Source organism: Danio rerio, chromosome 6, assembly GCF_052040795.2.
Source record: "Danio rerio strain M-AB ecotype USA chromosome 6, GRCz13ab, whole genome shotgun sequence".
Taxonomy (NCBI): Eukaryota; Metazoa; Chordata; class Actinopteri; order Cypriniformes; family Danionidae; genus Danio; species Danio rerio.
In genome coordinates, this window is record NC_141026.1 from 37,619,494 (window position 1) to 37,640,048 (window position 20,555).

General features: G+C 33.4%; 1 protein-coding gene and 2 long non-coding RNA genes across 3 annotated transcripts in view; 1 reads left to right on the forward strand and 2 right to left on the reverse strand.

Moving 5' to 3' along the window:
• The first annotated feature begins 1,745 nt into the window (after positions 1-1,745).
• LOC141386318 (uncharacterized) overlaps positions 1,746-20,555 on the forward strand; it is a 61,201-nt gene continuing 42,391 nt past the window's right edge. Inside the window, exons 1-3 of the long non-coding RNA XR_015493915.1 lie at positions 1,746-1,975; positions 2,194-2,342; positions 11,459-11,553. This is a non-coding gene — a long non-coding RNA (uncharacterized LOC141386318). The remainder of the gene's footprint in view (positions 1,976-2,193; positions 2,343-11,458; positions 11,554-20,555) is intronic.
• On the reverse strand, positions 4,903-7,604 carry rgs16 (regulator of G protein signaling 16). The gene is given in 5 exon segments (NM_001017846.1): positions 4,903-5,782; positions 5,909-6,075; positions 7,048-7,109; positions 7,206-7,286; positions 7,492-7,604. Coding segments are annotated over 5 exon segments (627 nt in total). The 5' UTR covers positions 7,566-7,604; the 3' UTR covers positions 4,903-5,539.
• Positions 9,328-18,505, reverse strand: LOC141386319 (uncharacterized). The gene is made up of 3 exons (XR_015493916.1): positions 18,364-18,505; positions 15,063-15,091; positions 9,328-10,425 (listed from the first exon to the last, which is right to left on the reverse strand). It is a non-coding gene; the product is annotated as an uncharacterized LOC141386319 (long non-coding RNA).

The window sequence follows — 20,555 nt, forward strand, 5'->3', positions numbered from 1 at the left end:
TATAAACCAGCTTTAAGTTGTTTTGGACAAAAGGATCTGCTAAATGACTAAATGTAAATGACTTTACATTTACATGACTTTAAACTATGACTTTAAGTTCAATAAACTACTAATTTGATGCTTATTAATAGATAGAAATGTGATAATTGGGTTTAGGTATTAGGTAAGATTAGGGATCATACTTTATAATAAGCAGATAAATAACCAGTAGTTAACAATTGGAATTGGTACTTAAACTAAAGTGTTTCCAATCAGATAACAAACATGTTGTATAGATTAAATGTAAAAACAACTTGCCATATTGTACTGAGGCCTGTACTGTGATGAGGATGATGGCGATACTGTAGGCGAAGATGCTGACCTTGATGCTGCTGCTGTCTGACTCATCACGCGCACAGTTTCATTGAAGAACTCTAAAGACGTGGGCCTGCAAGCATCAAAAAAATCTGCTTGAGGACGAATGCACTGTGAATGGGCTTATTAACGCTGGCTCTCAGTTCTGACGAACAAGGTGGTTTGTGCATTTAATTAAATACAAAGCTGTACAGTCATTCAGAATCAATTCCTGCCGCTTGTGCCTGTAGATCCAACTGCCACACACATTGTTGCTTGAAAAAGACAAAAAAGATGAAGCACAGCTGTGAAAGTCAATGGAGGAAATCACTTTATTGGAATGGGTCAGCCCTGGAGAACGAAGTTAACATTCGTAGCTCATAACAACACAGCACACATTCTTCAAACATTTAGAATAATGAAAGTACAAAAGTCAGCAAAAAATATAATATTTTTTCTAGTGGTTTTTGAGTATTTGATAGAAAATAAACTTACATAGGGCAGTGCAGTGCAGGAAGGTCGCTGGTTCGAGCCTTGGCTGGGTCAGTTGGCATTTTTGTGTGGAGTGTGCATGTTCTCCCTGTGTTCACGTGGGTTTCCTCTGGGTGCTGATGTTTCCCCCCGAATTCCAAAGATGTGGTATAGGTAAATTGGGTAAGCAAAATTGTCCATGTGTATGTGTGTGAATGAGAGTGTGTGGATCTTTCCCAGTGATGGGTTGCAGCTGGAAGGGCAACCGCTGCGTAAAACATATGCTGGATAAATTGGCATTTCATTCCGCTGTGGCGACCCCAGATTAATAAAGGGAATAAGTTGAAAAGAAAGTGATTGAATGAATAAACTTACATAATATGAATTTAAAATTTGTTGTCAAAAGATCAAAAACTTTGTGACGAATGGGTCACTAAAATACTACGTTTTAAGGTGTAGTCAGAATCTAAACTATTCAGTGTTTCTATAAATATGAGCTGCTGCTGTATAAAGAGGAGGGTAGGACTTTATAAAAGTAAAATAAATATATATATATATATATATATATATATATATATATATATATATATATATATATATATATATATATATATATATATAAAATATATATATATATTTTGCATGTTTACAGGATCAACAAAAACTTAAATTATTTTCTGCAAGTATTTTTTTATTATTAATTTAATGTCACAAGAACAAGAGGTAGAAACAAATAAAAAATTGCTGTCTTTTACAGTTCAAGTTCTTATTGTCAGAATAAAACTGTACATCAAATAAACACATCTCTATCTTTCACTCAATTTTTTTTATTAATAAACAACTCCAAATCTTTTCAAAATACTTGAGTAAAAAACAAGATGCAAAATCGTTTCTTTTTCTCTGCATGTAACGTTGCGAGAGGCTTGACTGTTTTCACTGGCTCGATTGCACCACCTTCTGATGAGTGACAAACTGCAGCTGATGTTAATTGGCACTCTTTTGTTTTTACCGCAGTTTCCGGATGTAGTGTTGATCGCTCAGCCGAATTTAATGTGTGCATTTGTATTTATTCCACTTGTTAAGTGATATAAAATGAATCCAAAATTTCGTTTTGAATATTATACATCATATTTTTTAAACAGACTGATATTTTGGAAGCGAACGCTGATATGTGAATATATTGAGTTTACAATGTGTGGGAAATGTTTTGACTTGAAATATTCACAGCTTAGTTCCAGGGCCTAAAAAAACACCAGCCCTGGACTTTCAGGGCATTAAAATGCAAGCACTTGTTAAATCAATGATTTTTTCAGTTTGTGCTTATCAACATGCATTTTAGACATTTGACTTTGTCTTTTTTTCTTATCACATGCTTTTCTGACACTCTAGTAACAACAAAAGAAGCAAACCTCATGCAGACAAAATGTTGGAAATGACCAGTAGTGGATAAAGCCTTCATTCAAGGTTGGATAATGGTTACAATACAGCGGATGTTTACAGGGCACAACTTCTAGACTGAACCAGGATGATTATGAAGGGTTAGTGGATTTATTTAGGCTTGTATGTACTGTATACTGTTGTTGTGGTGGAGTAAAGCTGATTCAACTCATTGACTAGCATGTTGTTTCTCTGTTCTGATGTGCTGGCATTTACAAATAAATATTACAATATAAGTACAATTATATTATCTTTACAGAAACCATAAAATACTGTCACCATGCAATGTGCATTTATCAGTTATTCTGACGGTGAGTGGGATTATTCTAATGTATATGAAGAGATTAGATGCAAAAGCCTACAATTGCTGTCTACTATTTTTTTTTTTTTTTTTGTAACAGAGAATTTTCATCCTTCTCTGTGTAGGCTTAGTAATTTTACTTTTAAAAGCCAATTGGTTATTTTTATTACCTTTAGAGTGAAATATAATTTTGAGTCAAGATCATAACTGCTATATGATTTTTATATAGTGTTTTTGCTTTTCTGGAATGTAAACCAGTAATCCACTGATGCTAAACTCTTGCATAACATTTTAGCCCTTGCTGTTTATCTTATCATAATCAAAGTCACTCTGTTTGAGATCAAATTACTACTGAAGCGCAACATTCAAGTCATGTCGGCTGTTTTTAATCAACAAGAGCATCTATTGCATGAGAGAAACGAGACACTCAGCTCTGCTGTTGTATTTCATATATGCTGTTTATATCTGCTGACCATCTTTTAGTCTCCATTTGCTTGATGAAATTAAAATATTCAGCCCTTGTCAAATTTTCATTGTAGAGTCATATTCCCCAGACAAATTGTCATTGCTTTTGTGGATTAATAGTAATATTCATGTGATAAGCATTGAGGCGATGCAATATAGTTGGATAGTGTAGTGTGAACATGATATACAAATACTTATGAAACGGCAGCTCTCAGCCTATATTACATTACGTGTCTAAGCAAACATGAGGACTAACACTTCTTTATTGCTGTTCATACAAAAACCTTATCAAATGTGTTTCCTCTTGTTTGATTTTGTAGCTTGGTGATGAGCTTTCTCATTACTGTCTGCAAGAACAATGTGCCTTAAATCAAGATATGCTTTAAGAGGGAAAGCCCCCCCCCCTTTTTTGTTCTAACCATCGGTGAAAGTGATGAGCAAAATGTCTAATTTATAAATGCTTTTTAGTGCTGCAATGTCTTGGTACAATAACATTATAAATTGCCGTGACAATGATCCCCACAGGTACCAAATATTTGCTTTATTTGGTGTTAAATGCTAATAATACAAGTTTATACACTCACCGGCCAATTTATTAGGTACACCTAATGAAATTGACCCTCCTTTTGACTTGATCCTTCATGGTATAGATTCAACAAGTAGCCTATTAATAATACTAAATAGATTTAATATGTTTTAATTAAATAAAAAACCTTTACCATTTCGTTTGAAGTGCAGTGACTTCTATATAAATGTTTCTGCCATGTTGCATCACATTTAGTCCTATTGCTTGTCACTGAAATCTAATGTTGTTATGACAGTCCAGAGTAAAAAAAAATGTGCTGAAAGAATTTGAGGAGTGAATTATTATTTTTTTTATTTCAATTATCATACTGTGAGAATACAGTGGTAAACCAGAACAATTTTTAGCAGCATAAAATATTCTTTATAATCCGGTAAATTGTTTAAAAAATCCCAAAGTAAAAATCTTCAGAATACAGTGTACTGTACAATAAGTGAATAAAACTGTTAAATTTGGTGTAAGTGAAGACATATGGCTCTGTGCAGGAAAAAAACAAAACAAAACTCATTTTGAGAAAAGTCTTTAAAAACATGTATTGTAGTTGAAATCTATAGAAAAAAATGGATAAAGTGTGACAGAAAACATTTAAATGTGTGTTTTGTGTGTTTTCTTTACATTACACTAAAAAAATATGAAAAGCCTGAATGTAAAAACTGACAGGTGCATGAAAAAGTGTTTTGCATGTGGTGATTTGTCTTAATCCTGAGCTGAGAGAATTATGCGGACAGCTTTGGCAACTGGGCACAAACTGTAACCTTGGCAACTGTGTAAACCTACACTTGCAGCTGTGCTCTGCTCATGGGCATTTGATGGTTAAATATGAAACAGCAGCTCAGTCTGGCCAGTCATGTGCATAACAGGCATGTTTACCTCATTGCTAAGCGTCTGTGATAGATTTGAGTGCTCTGAGGCCTTACATTTTCATTCTGTTCAAAACAGCCATGCTTTTTAGTTAAACATGCTATTTAGATCAGTTTCTGTTTTAATTTAGCTAGATGTTCGCTGAATTTACTTTTACTGTATTTTTTAATTCAGTTAAAACAGCATCTTACGTATTTAATATGATCCAAAAACCTATCAGCTTTTTTATCAGTTGCCAATTATTTGACTTAAAATTGAACGTAAAGATGAATAGATCATCCATCCATCCATCCATGCATCCATCCATCCATCCATCCATAATAGATAGATAAATAAAAAAACTACTATACTATACTATATACTATATAAAACTATACTATAATAACTATTCTTAACAGTACTTTACAATGCTGAAATAAAACATGGTATGTGTGCAAAAACACAAGACTTGTAAGCACATTCATGTAAAATTTATTCATTTTAATTTGAACATTTAGTTAACAAATACTTTTAAAAGAGAAGGTAAAAAAACACCAAAATAAATAGTTGCACAAAAACCTTTGACATTAAGTTGTGCCTCTTTGCAGATTGTCACTTATGTTTTTATTGAACCATTTAAAAACATGATCATGATGGCTTTGATAGTGTATATATAATTAATTATTTTTTTTATCAAATATATCATCACTGTGCCATGGTAGAGTTCCATCACAATACTTTAAGGTCATTTATTATTTGTTTTTAAAAAGCATAAATAACACATTAATTATTCACATTTATCTATGTAAAAAAATTTAATCTTTACAAAAAGCAAAAGATGCTGTGTGCTTTTCTGTCCAATGATTGTTCACTAGAGTCTGTCAGCATTCTCTTTGTGCTGAGTTCATCTCTCTCCACCAGCAGATCTGCTCTTCCCTCTGCTGGACAATTTTAGCGGATCTGGGAATGCAGTGATTCCGTCACACGCTTCTATTCATCTCATGGTGCGCCATTCACCTCAAACCGCCTTTTTAAGGATCTACACCACTCTCTTTCTTTTCTTGCCTGAGCTTCCATCTATTCTAGAGCCAAAATGCATCTGTTTTTTTTCATTTCGGTTCTTCTTCTTCTCTGGAAGGTCTGAGCTCAATGGCCTTTCTGGTTCGGCCCTTGGCACTCTTCATTGTTAGTTGGTTGAGCAGATTTCGGTATGAAGCAGAGCGGAGGAATCGTGGGTAGCAGTCTTTTTCCATGAGAATGTAGATGCGGTACTGGGCTGTGTCGAAACAGGATGCTGTCGGGCTTTGCAGGTTGGCTTGAGTAATATCTCGGGTCTCGTAGTCAATGTTAACCTGAAAGGGAACAAAGAAAATACTTAGTTATTTGTGAGATTTATTAGCAATTTCTTAGTTAAAACTATTCTTGCACCATTTTTGTCCCATTAATGCAGGTTATGATGGTTCATTTTGTGTATTCACCTCTCTAGGTGCTTCACTTCCGATAAACTCTTCGTAGATTCTCTTTGCTTTGGATGGCATCTTAGCTGGAGACTTTGTGTTTTTGTAGTCCTCGCAGGCCAAGTAGAAGGCGATGTTTTCTTCACTGAACTCAGACACTAGGAACGCTCTGAAAGCATACAGTCCATCTGATAGAGGGAGAAAAATGGGGTTATAGAGACAGGATTAGTTGTGTAACGTGTCTCATCAGATTAAAGCCCCCTCCACACAGACCAGACACATCTGTACACCGCAGTCCCATTTTTGTCAGCTATATTTAAACCATAGTCTCATGGAACATAATCTTTTTTTATGTTACCCTAAATCATCCTAGATAGGATTTTCAACAAAGAACAGATTACACATAAAGAAAAAAGACTAAAGTATAAAGAATATTTTAATACTTTAAAGAAGCACATTTCCACTGTAAAAAATGGAAATAATGGTTCATACATTTTGTTTTATATATAGATGCTATAGATGGACCAGTTTTTGGTTCTTTATATAACTGTCCTTTCTTTTTTCTTGGGATAAAGAACATTTTGTTCAGCTAAATGTTGCCAATATTTTGCCAAAATAATGCTAATAGAGCACTTAATGATCACTTTTTTTCTTTGTTGCTTAAAGAACCTTTAACAATCATGGAAACTTGCCATTACACACAATTTTTATTAAGATCACTGTTGGATCAATGTTTTTTACATCAATATTTAAATAATTCTTTTAAAAACTGTTTACTGAGAATTTATTATTAATATTTAAATATGTTGTTCTGTATCATCAGTAAAAAAAACCTCTTATTATAAAGAGTAAATAATAGTTTTAGTTACCTATTTTCTTTTCTTAGTAAAAAGAACATTTATATTATTATATTATATTTATATTTATAAAAGAGGTTCAAATAAAAAGAGTATTTTGACCAATGAAAATGTTCTAAAATATTTAAACATTTATTTTAAAGATCCTATAATGTCACATATCATTAATGAGGCTGAGTTTTTTTTACTAGACTGTATTCTTTCAACGTTACAGTTGTCATTTAATCATGCTAATTTGATTAATCTCAAAAACGTTTAATGGCAAAACAGTGTTATAGTTAAATATACACAATGTGAACTTACGTTTGCTCGACAGAAGCTTCTCGAGAGACACTTTCCACATCAAACATTCCTCCAAGGTCAACCTGTAAAGATGTCAGAACAGTATTCTCTGTTTATCATGCATAACCAAATGTGTTATGAAATAAGCAAGAGCCAGTGCGTTACATATCCCTACTTACCTTGGTTTTCTATATTTACATAGACTGCTTAAGTCCTGTCTCTGCAGAAATCCACCCACGCATGCTTTTAATCTTTTGGCCCTGATGTTACAAAAGCATTTATTAAATACATGATACATATACAGTTTTACTTTGTAAAATATGAAAACATGATTTTAAAAAGCTTGTACTTATATTATGTAAAAGACTAGAGGTTTAGGTTTAAGCATTTAAATGACTCAGCATGCATAAATGATTAGCATTAATTAAAAGCGCATTAAAATAGTCAAAAATATAAGCTTCATACCTTTCTAAGCAAGTGTTTGACAGCCCTGTTATTTCTCTGCACATTGTAAAGCCAGAAGGGAAATAAATATCCATTGCGCAGTGTGTTATCTAAGAGAAATTTATCAGCAGTGTGTCTGCAGTGAGGGGACAGGGAGTTTATATAGAGCAGGAAGCAGAGCATCATCCCTTCTCTCGGCCAATCAGAATTCAGTTCTCTGGGTGCTAATGCACTGTGCATTTTTTGTGTATGTGTGAAGACAGGAAAGTCCACAATGATGGTAATGTACACGAGTGAGGTTATTGTAAGTGCTCCAATCCAGGTCATGTTAGTGTCCTTTTGCACAGCTCACACACTGTTCCAGAAACATAATTTTTTGAAAAGCAAAAATAAAAACAATCTCGGAATCTGTGCAGTGAGTACAGTTCGTGACTATTCCTGTTTAAAACCTTGGTGGTGTTTAATAATGTTTATCAGGGACAGGAAGACATTGTATAGATGCATTTAAAAGTCACTCCTTTCTAAACATCTTATGACTATAAACTCAAAAAGATTACAAAACACTTTGTAATATTTTTTATTCTTGATTAAAACAACATCAAAAACAACAAAAAGGTCAACAGGAAATGTTTTAAGGGACTAAATTGATTGCATAAAGATTAAACTATTTATTGTTATTATTATTTTTTGTACTTTATAAGGAAGTACAAAAGAACCATACACGCTCTGAATACATAACAAGAAGCTAATAGTGATGAATAAAATTTATCTCTGAATCCAAAAATACTGATGCCTGCCTCAAGCGTAAACCTCATTGAACACTGGCATGACAGTCACTTGCTCTCAGATGCTCTCGAAATAAGTTTTATTTTATTCTTCTGGTTTTTGTGTTGGGTGCTAGTCTGCAGGTAGGTAAACTAATGTAAGCCTTTGCACTACAACAAATTAAAAATATATATTTTATTTAGGCTAGCAAAGACAGAAAAGCCATGGGTGGCAAACTAAGGTAGATCCTGTAAGTCCACTGTTAGCAGTATTTATTGAAAGCAATCAAAACTTTTTTTTTTTTTTCTGTAGTACTGTTGTAGATTTTGCTGGTGTTCTACAGATCATTATCTTGTTGCCTGACCCTGTTTTAGCCAAGCTTAAGCTGTTGGATGAGCATTGTGTTAACACACCTGAAGGCTCCATACCTACAAACTGCTAAAACTTCTGCTGATGATCAGTTCTGCATTTGATTAGCAGTGACTGACCTAATTTTGTTAATACCATATTTTGTTGTTCATCTTTTTTGTTTCCCAAATATGAAGACTTGTCAAAGATCAGATCAGTTTTTGTCTGAATATGTAAAAAATAATAATAAAAAATTTAACAGAATGTACTAACTTTTTAACACGACTGATTATTTGAGCTTTTGTAAGATTACTGTGTATGTGTATAAATACAGTTGAGGTCAGAATTATAAGCTCCCCTCTGATTTTGTTTGTTTGTTTCTTTTTTTTTTTTTAAATATTTCCCAAATGATGTTTAATAGAGCAAGGAAATTTTCACAGTATGTCTGATTATATATATATATATATATATATATATATATATATATATATATATATATATATATATATATATATATATATATATATATATATATATATATATATATATATATATATATATATATATATATTTTTTTTTTTTTTTCTGGGGAAAGTCTTATTTTATTCTTAGTTTTATTTTAGCTAGAATAAAGCATTTAAAAAAATAATTTTAAGGTCATTTATTAGCCCTTTTAAGATATATATATATATATATATATATATATATATATATATATATATATATATATATATATATATATATATATATATTAGATGGTCTACAGAACAAAATATCGATATACAATAACTTGCCTAATTACCCTAACCTGCCTAGTTAACCTAATTAACTTAGTTAAGCCTTTAAATGTCATTTTAAGCTGTATAGAAGTGTCTTGAAAAATATCTTGTCAAATATTATTTACTGTCATCATGGCAAAGATAAAATAAATCAGTTATTAGAGATGAGTAATTGAAACTATTGTGTTTAGAATAGAAATGTGTTAAGAAAATCTTCTCTCTGTTAAACAGAAACTGGGAAAAAAATTAATAAAGGTAATAATTCAGAGGGGCTAATAATTCTGATTTCAACTGTATACACACACACACACACACACACACACAATATGTAAACACAAAATGCTGTACATTAAAATGAGTTCTCGACATGACACAAGACTTGTATCAACACAAATTTAAAATAAGGGGAAACAAACATACAGTATGTGCATATACAATTAATCACTATTTAAAACAAATATAAGATCAACTGTTAATAGCCAAGGAAAAAAGACAATGAGGGAGCCTGCCTAATGTAGAGAGGCAGAGCATTCCAAATTCACTTCTTCCAGAGCTGTTTTTATTTTTTCTTCTTCTATTGAACACAAAAGTAGTAATTAAAAAAAAAATAAATTTTGGAATACAAGAAAACAATTCCATAGTGTTTTCTTCTGCTTTGGAAGTCAAATGGTTGCAAGTTGCTTACATTCTTTATAATGATTTTGTGTTCAACAGCAAAAAAGGAATCTCATACCCACCTGTTGGTGAGTAAACTTTCATTTTATTTGACCAACTACCCCTTTAAATAGTTCTATGACACAACCACTATCATAATCATAAAATATCTAACGTTTCTAGAAAGTATTTTCTGTTTGTCATCATAAGACCAATAAAGTTAGATCTACTTCATTGATTGATCTACAAGGCGAATCAGGACATCCGTGCCTAACTCGATCAAGCTGCGTTCAGAAGGAGGAACATTTGATTAGGTTTTATATCCTCAGAATGACACAGTACCTGAGGGAATCCCATCTTCGATCAATCATTTATGATGTCAGCAGAACCAAAGGCTCAACAAGACACTCTGGATTATAAAAGCAGAAAAAATCTGGTTTTATGAGGACAAGGGTAGATGAGCATCAGTTGGCCTTGAGATCTGCACGTCTGCCCGGACAGAAAGCATTCACTGTTGCCCTGCTGCCTGGAAGCAATTTTTCAGAGATGTGGAAGACATGCAGAGGGAAAAATGAACATGGTGTTCACAGCTTCTTTCTCCATTCTTACAGATAATACATCTCGCAAAAGGACAATTACACCACCGCAGAGAAGTCCCCATTGATGCATCAGGATGAAACCCTTTTGCTGGGTCTCTTCATAGAGATGATCATAGAGTGTGTTTCCTGCTGATGCACCATGTGAAGAGGAAATGGAGAAGGTGCAATTGCGAGGCAGCACCTTAAATGACACAGTCTGCCTTACCTCAAGGCATTGCTAACTTTCAAATGGGAACATGTTATGCCTCTTTTCATGAGGTGTAAAAGAAAATCTGGTGTGTCTGCTGTGCATTTTTAACTCAAAATATCCCACGGATAATTTATAATAGCTTGAAAATTAGCATTTTGCTTTAAATGCAAATGATCTTTGGGTTCCTAGAAGAGGTCGGAGCCTTTACTCGACATTTCGACTTTCTAGAAACAACAACAATAAGTGAACTTTATGCAGTCAGTATGACTAATATTAAATGTTAGCCATGCATGTTATCCATACAGAGTTTTGAATGATTAGTTGACTCAGAAATGCAAATTATGTTATTACTTACTCACCTTCATGTCATTCCAAACCCCTGATACCTACTTTCAATTTCAGAACCCACATTAAGATATTTTAGGTCAAATCTGAGAGCTCAATCGGAATTTCAGCAAGCTACAAGAATACTTTTGTTTGCTTGTGAACCAGTGAACCAGAACCAAACACAGAAGAGAAGAAACTGTGGAATATATTTGGTATTTTCGTTTTATTTGCACAACAAATAATTTTTTTATAATAATTATTTTGTTTACACCACTGAAGGCAAATTGTCTGTTTTAAGGATGTTTTTTTGTGTGTGTATTTTTCAGGACTTTGAACTGGAACCTGAAGTCTGGAACCTTGCTGTCTATAGAGGATGAGGGAGCTCTCAAATTGTAACAGGGATTTGACACTGACAACGGAGGTGAGGATCCAAATGCAGGGTTTTATTAACAGGATGTTCAGGCAAGCAATGATCAACATAGAAGCAAACAGATGTATAAGGGCAATCCAGAGTCGTAGTCAAAAAAACAATCAGATGGTCACAAGGCAGGCAGCAGACAGGAGTAAAACAAAAAAACAATGCGAGGGTCAAAAACACGACAAGCAAGACACAAAGTAGCATTTTGTAATGTCACTAAACAGATAACAAGACTCAGCCACATTGAATGTGTTTGTGCTGTTTAAGTAGTGCAGTAATCAGTCCCAAAAGCAACATCAGCTATGAGAGTCTAATCAGTGAAGATTTGGAGCAGGTGTGTGTGTGTTGCACGACTGAATCTGTAGTCCATAACATGGCAAATTTGTTGTTTGTGTGAATGTGAGTTTACCAGCGATCTCTGGATATTGGATCCCTGGAGATCGTAACACAAATTTCACCTAAAGTGTCTCAATTTGTGTTCAAGGGTTTGGAACAACATGTGGTGAGTAATTAATAACAAAATTTTCATTTATACACGAATTAAACATTTAACAAGCACATTCAGAAAGGAATTTTGGAAACATTCTAAAATTATTGAGTGACATTCTTGTTTTGGATATGAAGTCAGAGCAGAAAGTGTTGACATTGACCCATCCTTGAAAAACTGCAGTGGACTGATTTTTGTTGATGAAGCACTCTATAGTAAATATATATTTGTGTAAATATATAACCAACATTCTTCAGCACACTTCATTGTATAATTTATGAAAGTTGTCAGTGGTTCAGATGTCAGGAGTCCATGAAGATTATTATTTTTTTTTTTTTCATTTTATTAAGATCATATGTCCCCTGAGGCTCAATTATAATTAATATATTTTTTCACATGACAATAAAAAAAAAAAAGAAATTCTGAATAGTACTTTTTCACATCATCCATGTTGGTAGATGAAGCTGGTTTTTATAGTATATAAGCCATTAAAGCCAGCTTTTTATAATATTTATACTTTTTATAAATGACGATATAATTCACCATATACATGTAAAATACTTTCATCACAGTATTAAGATAACTTTTTGAAATTCTTTTAGGATAATGCATTTTCTGTTAAAACAAAATGAGCTATAGAAACATACTGAGAAAAGTAGGTCATAAATTCTTCACTTTTGTAAGCCGTTCTCTTGAGACCATGACTTCTGTGTCCTCCAAATGACAGAATTATGATGATAAGAATGATTCATCCTTGAACAAAGGATACTTGTTTTCTTAAATGTTGCATTTTTTAAATGTGTGGTCCTAATTTGTATTTTTCCATCCCTCATGGTTATAACCTTTTTTATGGCGCTTTATCTTTTTATGAGTAAACATTTAATAAAAAATACAAAAGTAACATTTAAAACGAAAACCAAAATAATAATTGGATGAATGGAGGCAAAATCACTTCAAAAGATAGACACAAACCCTGGTCATTGTGGCTTTATTTGATGGCATTCAGGAAATGTCATTTATGGAAAATCTTCAGCTAAGTTGTTTGCATTTTGTATTTTTTTATTGAGTTTATTTAAATGTTTTTTTTTTTTTTTTTTTTTTGGCTTGGTAAAATATAATATATCCTACATTTTCATTTAGTGTTGTAACCTAATGATGACTTTCCATTTTAAAACAACACATTTTTTTTATTAATTGTTATTCTGACCAAATTATTTAGATTATTTTATAACTAATGATAGGTTTGTAATATTTTGCATAATATTTTGTTATCCAAAACAAGACCATTTTACCTTGTCTAAAGCAGGCTCTATTCACATCATCTGTTGCATTTTTTGTGCATATCTGATATTGATAATGAGCTGCTCACTCATCCTTGTCATTTATAACACAATCCTTTTTACAAAGGAATGTATTTTGACCACAGAATTGTTTCACTAGTCTAAAGTCACTACTATTAAGATAAATAGATACATACAAGTATTGGGTCACTGCTTAGTGTAATATATTAACTTGATGGCTGGCTGGCTGGCTGAAAGAAAGAAAGGAAGAAAGAAAGAAAGAAAGAGAAAGAAAGAAAGAAAGAAAGAAAGAAAGAAAGAAAGAAAGAAAGAAAGAAAGAAAGAAAGAAAGAAAGAAAGAAAGAAAAAGAAAGAAAGAAAGAAAATCCGCCATTGATAAGAATGTGGAAAAGTGCCTTGTAACTGAGTTACAGATGAATATAAAGCACATTTAACACAGACTTTACAGTTTGTTTTTGTTTTCACTGAGAGCTGTGGAGTTTTACAGCTGACCATTGCGCTGGTTACATGTTAGTATGGCCATCCAGCGAAGGGGGTAATCTACAAGACAAGTGCCTTAGAGTATGGGTTAGAGGTGATATTATTCTAACAACTATACGACTGTGTGTGTGTGTGTGTGTGTGTGTGTGTGTGTGTGTGTGTATACACAATATACACAATGATTTTTGCTAAATCGTTGCAAGCAATTTATATGGGCTGAATTTAAACCAGCAAATGAAATTTAGCAATGTTTAGAACTTTAATTTGTTTGTTAAATTCAGCCCATATAAATTGTTTGCAACCACTTACCTTAAAAAAAAGTTGAATCATTGTTTTTATTGTACTATGTATATAGGTTTCTTTTTAAGTGTACTGTCAGTTAATTAAATAAGCAATCAATCAATTGTATAAACTTTATATTCATTCCATAAACAGTTTTTATCTAAAAAAAATTGTACTTGAAATTTTCTTCCAGCACTTTGAGTCTTCAAAGCTTTTTCACTAAATTATAGATCTTAGTGATAAAATATACATACAAAAAAACTGAAAAAAAAAAGAAAACTTCAGTACCTCAACCTCCTAAAAACAATGACAGATCTACTGAAAGCTACTAGAGAGTCTCAAAACTAAATGGAGGACAATTCAGGCAATAAATGAAAAGACATGTATAAGTACAAAATGCTGTACAAGACATGCAGTACAAGTAAAAAAAAAAGTGAAAAATAAGTTATATATAAACTTCAAATTAAGTGAAACATAAAACCAATATTTTGGTCTCAGTATGAGCTTATGCACTCTATTTATGATGATGGAATACGTTAACTGTAATTTTGTACAGTAAAAACTATTACATGCACAAATTTTGAAAACGGATTTGTGAGTAATAGATAATGTGGTCACCCAGGACCTTGAATACAAGCTCACTATTGTTTCTATCCTCCTTGTTATGTTACAATTAGCTTCCTGGCAGTACAGGGGAAAAACAGCGCACTGTCACAGCATAGTGCAAATCTCCGGCATGAGGTACTGTCCGCTCTAATGCCCCTGAAGTGCCGTGTGTGAGTCCTGAAGCTCAATGAGCGGGGGTTTTCGCCGGGAATTCACATACGTCAACTTATTATTAGTAAAGGCCAGCCTTGCAATGATTCCTGGCATTACTGTTTTGAAAACCTTGACTATTGGCTAACCTTAACATGGTCCTGGTACTTATAAATAGGTTGTTAGAAAAGTTTAATAAGTCGTACCTGCTTAGATGGCCTCCATTTCTGATGTACTGCAAAGAATTTTACCAGAAAATGTCAGGTGTTGGTCTAGATTTGCGTCTTAACGTCTAAAATAATTTGTCTCACCAATTTGTCTATTTTTTTTCAGTTTAATGCAGTTTAATTTGAAATTTCAGGTTATCTTATAGCCAAAATGTCGAACTGTTACTAGCTATGGGCATATGCATTAATTTAATTTAATTTAATTTATTTATCTTCGGCCTAGTCCCTTACTATTCAGGGGTCGCCACAGCGGAATAAACCACCAACTTATCCAGCATGTGCTTTACGCAGCAGATGCCCTTCCAGCCGCAACCCAGTGGAAAACACCCATACACACTCATTCATAAACGCACAGAGCTGAAACCAGAAACCAGATTTTTTATAAAATGTATGATCATTAAATCATAGGATTGCCAAAATGATTTACATTTGCTAAATGCCAGAATATTTTTTTTGAGAATTTCTTAATAGAGTCAAATGTTTTTTTTTATTTTATTTCCTTGGTATTTTTTTTAGCTTTTGCCTTTGAACTGTTTAGCTTGGTTTAAACTTTTTGGTCATCCTTCCACAAGCTTCTCACAATACTTTGCTGGGATTTCGGCCCATTCCTTCTGACAGAACTGGTGTAACTGAGTCAGATTTGTAGGTTGTCTTGCTTGCACAAGCTTTTTCAACTCTGCTCACACATTTTCAATAGGATTGAGATTAAGGCTTTGTGATGGCCACTCCAGAACATTTATTCTGTTGTTCTTAAAGCACATTTTAACTAATTTGGCAGTATGGTCATGGTCCATTTGGAATACCGATTTGTGGCCAAGCTTTAATTTCCTGGCTAATTTCTTGATATGTTGCTTCAATATTTCAACATAATGTTCTTTCTTTATGATGACATCTAATCTGTGAAGTGCACTAGTCTCTGCAGCAAAACACCCCCACAACATGATGCTGCCACCCCCATACTTTACAGTGAGGATCGTGTTCCTTAGTTTGTAAGCTTCCCTTTTTGTCCTGCATATGTAACACTGGTCATTACAGTTCAATTTTAGTTCCATCAGACCACAGAACTTGTTTCCAAAAATGTAATTATTTTTCCCAGTGTTGTTTTGCTAATTGTAATCTGGCTTTGTTATGATGCTTTTGGAGTAATGGCTTCTTCCTTGCTGAGTGGCATTTTAGCCCATGTCAGTAGGATTTGGTTTTACTGTGATAATGAAACTTTCTTACCAATATCTTTACAGCATTTTTTGCTTTTGTTCTGGGGTTGATGCACACAGTTCACACCATCTCTCCTTCCTGAGCGGTATGATGGCTGAACATTCCCATGTTGTTTATGCATGCACATGATAGGGTATATGCAGAGCTAGTGTTTCTTCTCATATACTGATAAACTTCTGGTGAATGGTTAATGTGACTTTTTTCCATTTTATACAGTTCCTTTTACAGCATCGATGTAGTAATGTAATTAAAATACATTCAGTTAAATAGACTTTGGCATTCATTTAGTTGCTCAAGTATAAAACGAGTTTACACGCACACGCCCATCAGTATTAGCAGGCTAGCACAGAAGCTCTTTTGAAAATACTGGGGTAAAATAAGTGTTCATATTTTAAGGATATGGCAGGGAAAATGTAATTTAATGCAGTGCTTTTCGTACAATATGTGACCCACTTTATACCGGATATCACTCAGCCAGTGGAGATTACAGATTTTTAAGGAAAACAGATCTTAAATGCACCAATTTTGTAACATCACACAGTTCACCAGAAGCACTTGACCTAGATTATCGACAAATTAAAAGTATTTCTGAATACTTCCGTGTGTTTGAGGTTTCCCTAAATACTAATATACAGTTGTACCTCCAATTAATTAAAATGTATCAATTAGCCAATCAGAAACCTTAATACTATCATCTGGGCCTTTTCAGAGGCATAGTAATCTTATATGTAAACTTTTGACTTTCAAGTGAAGTTACAAAAAAATCACAAAAAATCTCTCTCATTATTCTGCTATTAAGCAAACAGAAAAAATAGTAATCCTAACTTAACTTAAAGACAAAAAATGTTGTCATATTTAACAGCTGACATTTAAAAAAAATGTTATGTGCCTTTTGTAGTGTATGTAAACATCTGGTTTCAACTGTATACATATGGGCAATCTACTGTAGTTTATTCAATTTACCTATACTGCATGTAAATCGTGGGGGAAACCAGAGCACCCGCAGGAAACCCACGCCAACACGGGGAAAACATGCAAACTCCACATAGAAACGACAACTAGCCCAGTTGGGGCTTGAACCAAGAACCTTCTTGCTGTGAGGCGATGGTGCTAACCACTGTGCCACCATGACGCCCCATTCATATAATATTTTGCTTTAAATTAATTAATTATTTCATTTTTTTTTCCGGCTTGGTCCCTTTATTAATCCGGGGTCACCTCAGCGGAATGAACCGCCAACTTATTCAGCACGTTTTTAGGCAGCAGATGCCCTTCCAGCCACAACCCATCTCTGGGAAACATCCACACACACTCATACACTACGGACAATTTAGCCTACCAAATTCACCTTTACCACATGTCTTTGGACTGTGGAGGAAACTGGAGCACCTGGAGGAAACCCACGCGAACGCAGGGAGAACATGCAAACTCCACACAGAAACGCCAATTGAGCCAAGGCTTGAACCAGCGACCCAGCGACCTTCTTGCTGTGAGGTGACAGCACTACCAACTGCGCCACTGTGTCGCCCTGCATTAAATTATAAAACTTTTTAAATAATTTAACAACCCTGTGTAATTGTTTGCTACAACAAAATTAACTCACCAAGCATCTAAAACTATTAATATCAGCAGAATATACATAAATTAACACCCTGCTCTTTAGGAAATTAATGAACAATTAAACAAATTTGAAAAAAATAAAGTAGCTAAAATATCTTAAACGAACAATTTGAGCAGAGTAAATGAACAACAAAAAAATAAGAGTCTGTCTGTCTGATTGTCTTTCTGTCTGACTGACTATCTAGTGTTTGCACCTGTGCTTCACCTTTTTTTTCAACTATGCAGACCAGTGCACATACGGACAGAAGCGTCTAAGGTGAACATACCAATGAGAATTTAAATATTGTCATACTTGATTACACTTGCACGCTGTATCACCTCTCATCACCTCCACGTAAGCACAATCAAATGCATTTATCAGTAGAGCGATCACTTTGGCTGTCTGAATAGAAGGATTTTCTTTTTAAAAAAGAGAGAAGATACTGTAATTAACCTGAGCTCTTACCTGAATGGTTCCCCTTGTTCTCTCAAGATAACAGGCCGCTACATTGCTCTGATAGGCAGTCATGTGTCTGTGACTCGTGAATCTATTTGCGAAGCCTCCAGGGAGGACTTTGCCCCGGGCTGGCAGATGTTCTCTCTGTCTTAAACAGTGTTTAGGGAGCCCTGATCTGAAGGGGTGGAAGATCTAATTATTCCATCTGGGCTACAGCCTATGGAAGAACCAAATGACCCATGGGCTTCACATCTGTGTGCTGAAGAGTTATAGAACATGTGTAATCTGGCTTAGATCATTTGTATTTTTTTTTATTAGAGGATTCTATCATGCCAGAAAAGCAACATGTATTGTTAGAGATTTTTTTCAATACTGGATCTGACCCATAACTTAGGACACTTTATTCCGATGGTCTGCTTCAGCCATTTACTTTAAGCAACTTTTATAATGTAGCGCTGTCACCTCACAGCAAGGTCGCTGGTTCAAGCCTTGGCTGGGTCAGTTAGCATTTATGTGTGGAGTTTGCATGTTCTCCCCATGTTTGCCTGGGTTTCCTTCAGCTGCGGTTTCCCCCACAGTCCAAAGACATGTGGTATAGGTGAATTGGTAAAACATATAGAACATGTAAAACATATGCTGGATAAGTTGGCAGTTCATTCTGCTGTGGCAAGCTCTGATTAATAAAGGAACTAAGGCGAAAAGAAAATGAATGAATGAACTTTGCAATGTCAAATAGCTGTAATTAGACTGTTTGAAAGATTTGTAATTTTTTATTTATTTTTATTAAAAGGTACAACATAATAAAACTTATAATCACACTTTGTTTAGCTAAAAAAAATAACTGCTAATTAGGGATGTAGAATAGGGTCATACTTTATAAGTACTAATAAAGAGTCAATAAATACAGTCTCTTTTGTCAATTGGAGAATGAGAATAAAGTGATACAATTAAAATGTAATGGTAATTAATTTTTTTATAACTATATTTAAATTTATACATTTTTGTTACATTTTTATTCATAAGGAAGAAAAAAAGATGTTATTAGGAAGAAATTTGAGATTTTTTTAAAAAATGGGTTTTTAAAACTTAAGCTTAAAAAATGTAATTGCACTCAGAATGCATCTTAACTAAACGATTTCTTAACCTATTTCTTAAGATTTATTTTGTAAATCCGACTTCTGGTTACAAAACTACTTGCAAGAACAGTGCTTGTCAGCTTATTCTTAACCTAATAGGACAGTTCACTCACATTTCTGTCATCATTTACTCACCCTTCACTAGCCACTAACCTATTTGAGTTTCTTTTTTCTATTAAAGTCAAAATGAGTTATTTAAAAAAAAAAAGTTTTTGGAAATCTCTAATCATTGACTTTCATAGTATTTGTTTCTCTTTCCCTGGAAGTCAGTGGTTACAGGTTTCTAACTTTTTTTTTTCTTTTCTTCCAAATAGCTTATTTATAATCCTACACTCTCAGAAATAAAGGTATGCGAACTGTCACTGGGGTGGTACCTTTTTAAAAGGTACACATTCGTACTTAAAAGGTTCATATTGGTACCTCAAAATTATATTCAATTAAATTCAAGTCAGCTTTATTTGTATAGCGCTTTTACAATATAGATTTAGTCAAAGCAGCTTCACATAAATGGTCATAGTAACTGGAACAGTGTAGTTCAGTTTTTAGTGTTTAAGTTCAGTTCAGTTCAGTTTGGCTCAGTTCAGTGTGATATAATCATTACTAAGAGTTCAAACACTGAAGAGCAAAAATATTATATATATATATATATATATATATATATATATATATATATATATATATATATATATATATATATATATATATATATACATATATATATATATTATTACCTAAATATTTAAGAGGAACACTTCTGTACTTTTTTTAGGTATTAACATGTTCTCTTAAGGTATTAATATGGACCTTTTAGGTACAAATTTGTACCTTTAGAAAAGGTAACAGCCCAGTGACAGCTCACGTACCTTAATTTCTGAGAGTTTATACATGGAACCACGTGAGGGTGAGTACATTTTCAGTTTTGGGTTAACTATCTTTTTAACCTAACAGCCAACTAATACTTGAATACCTTTTTTATGGAACATTAAAGAATATTTTTGTCATCATGCTATTCAAAAGCGACCAGCACATTGTGTAAAAAAAAAAAAAAAAACATACAAGCATAAT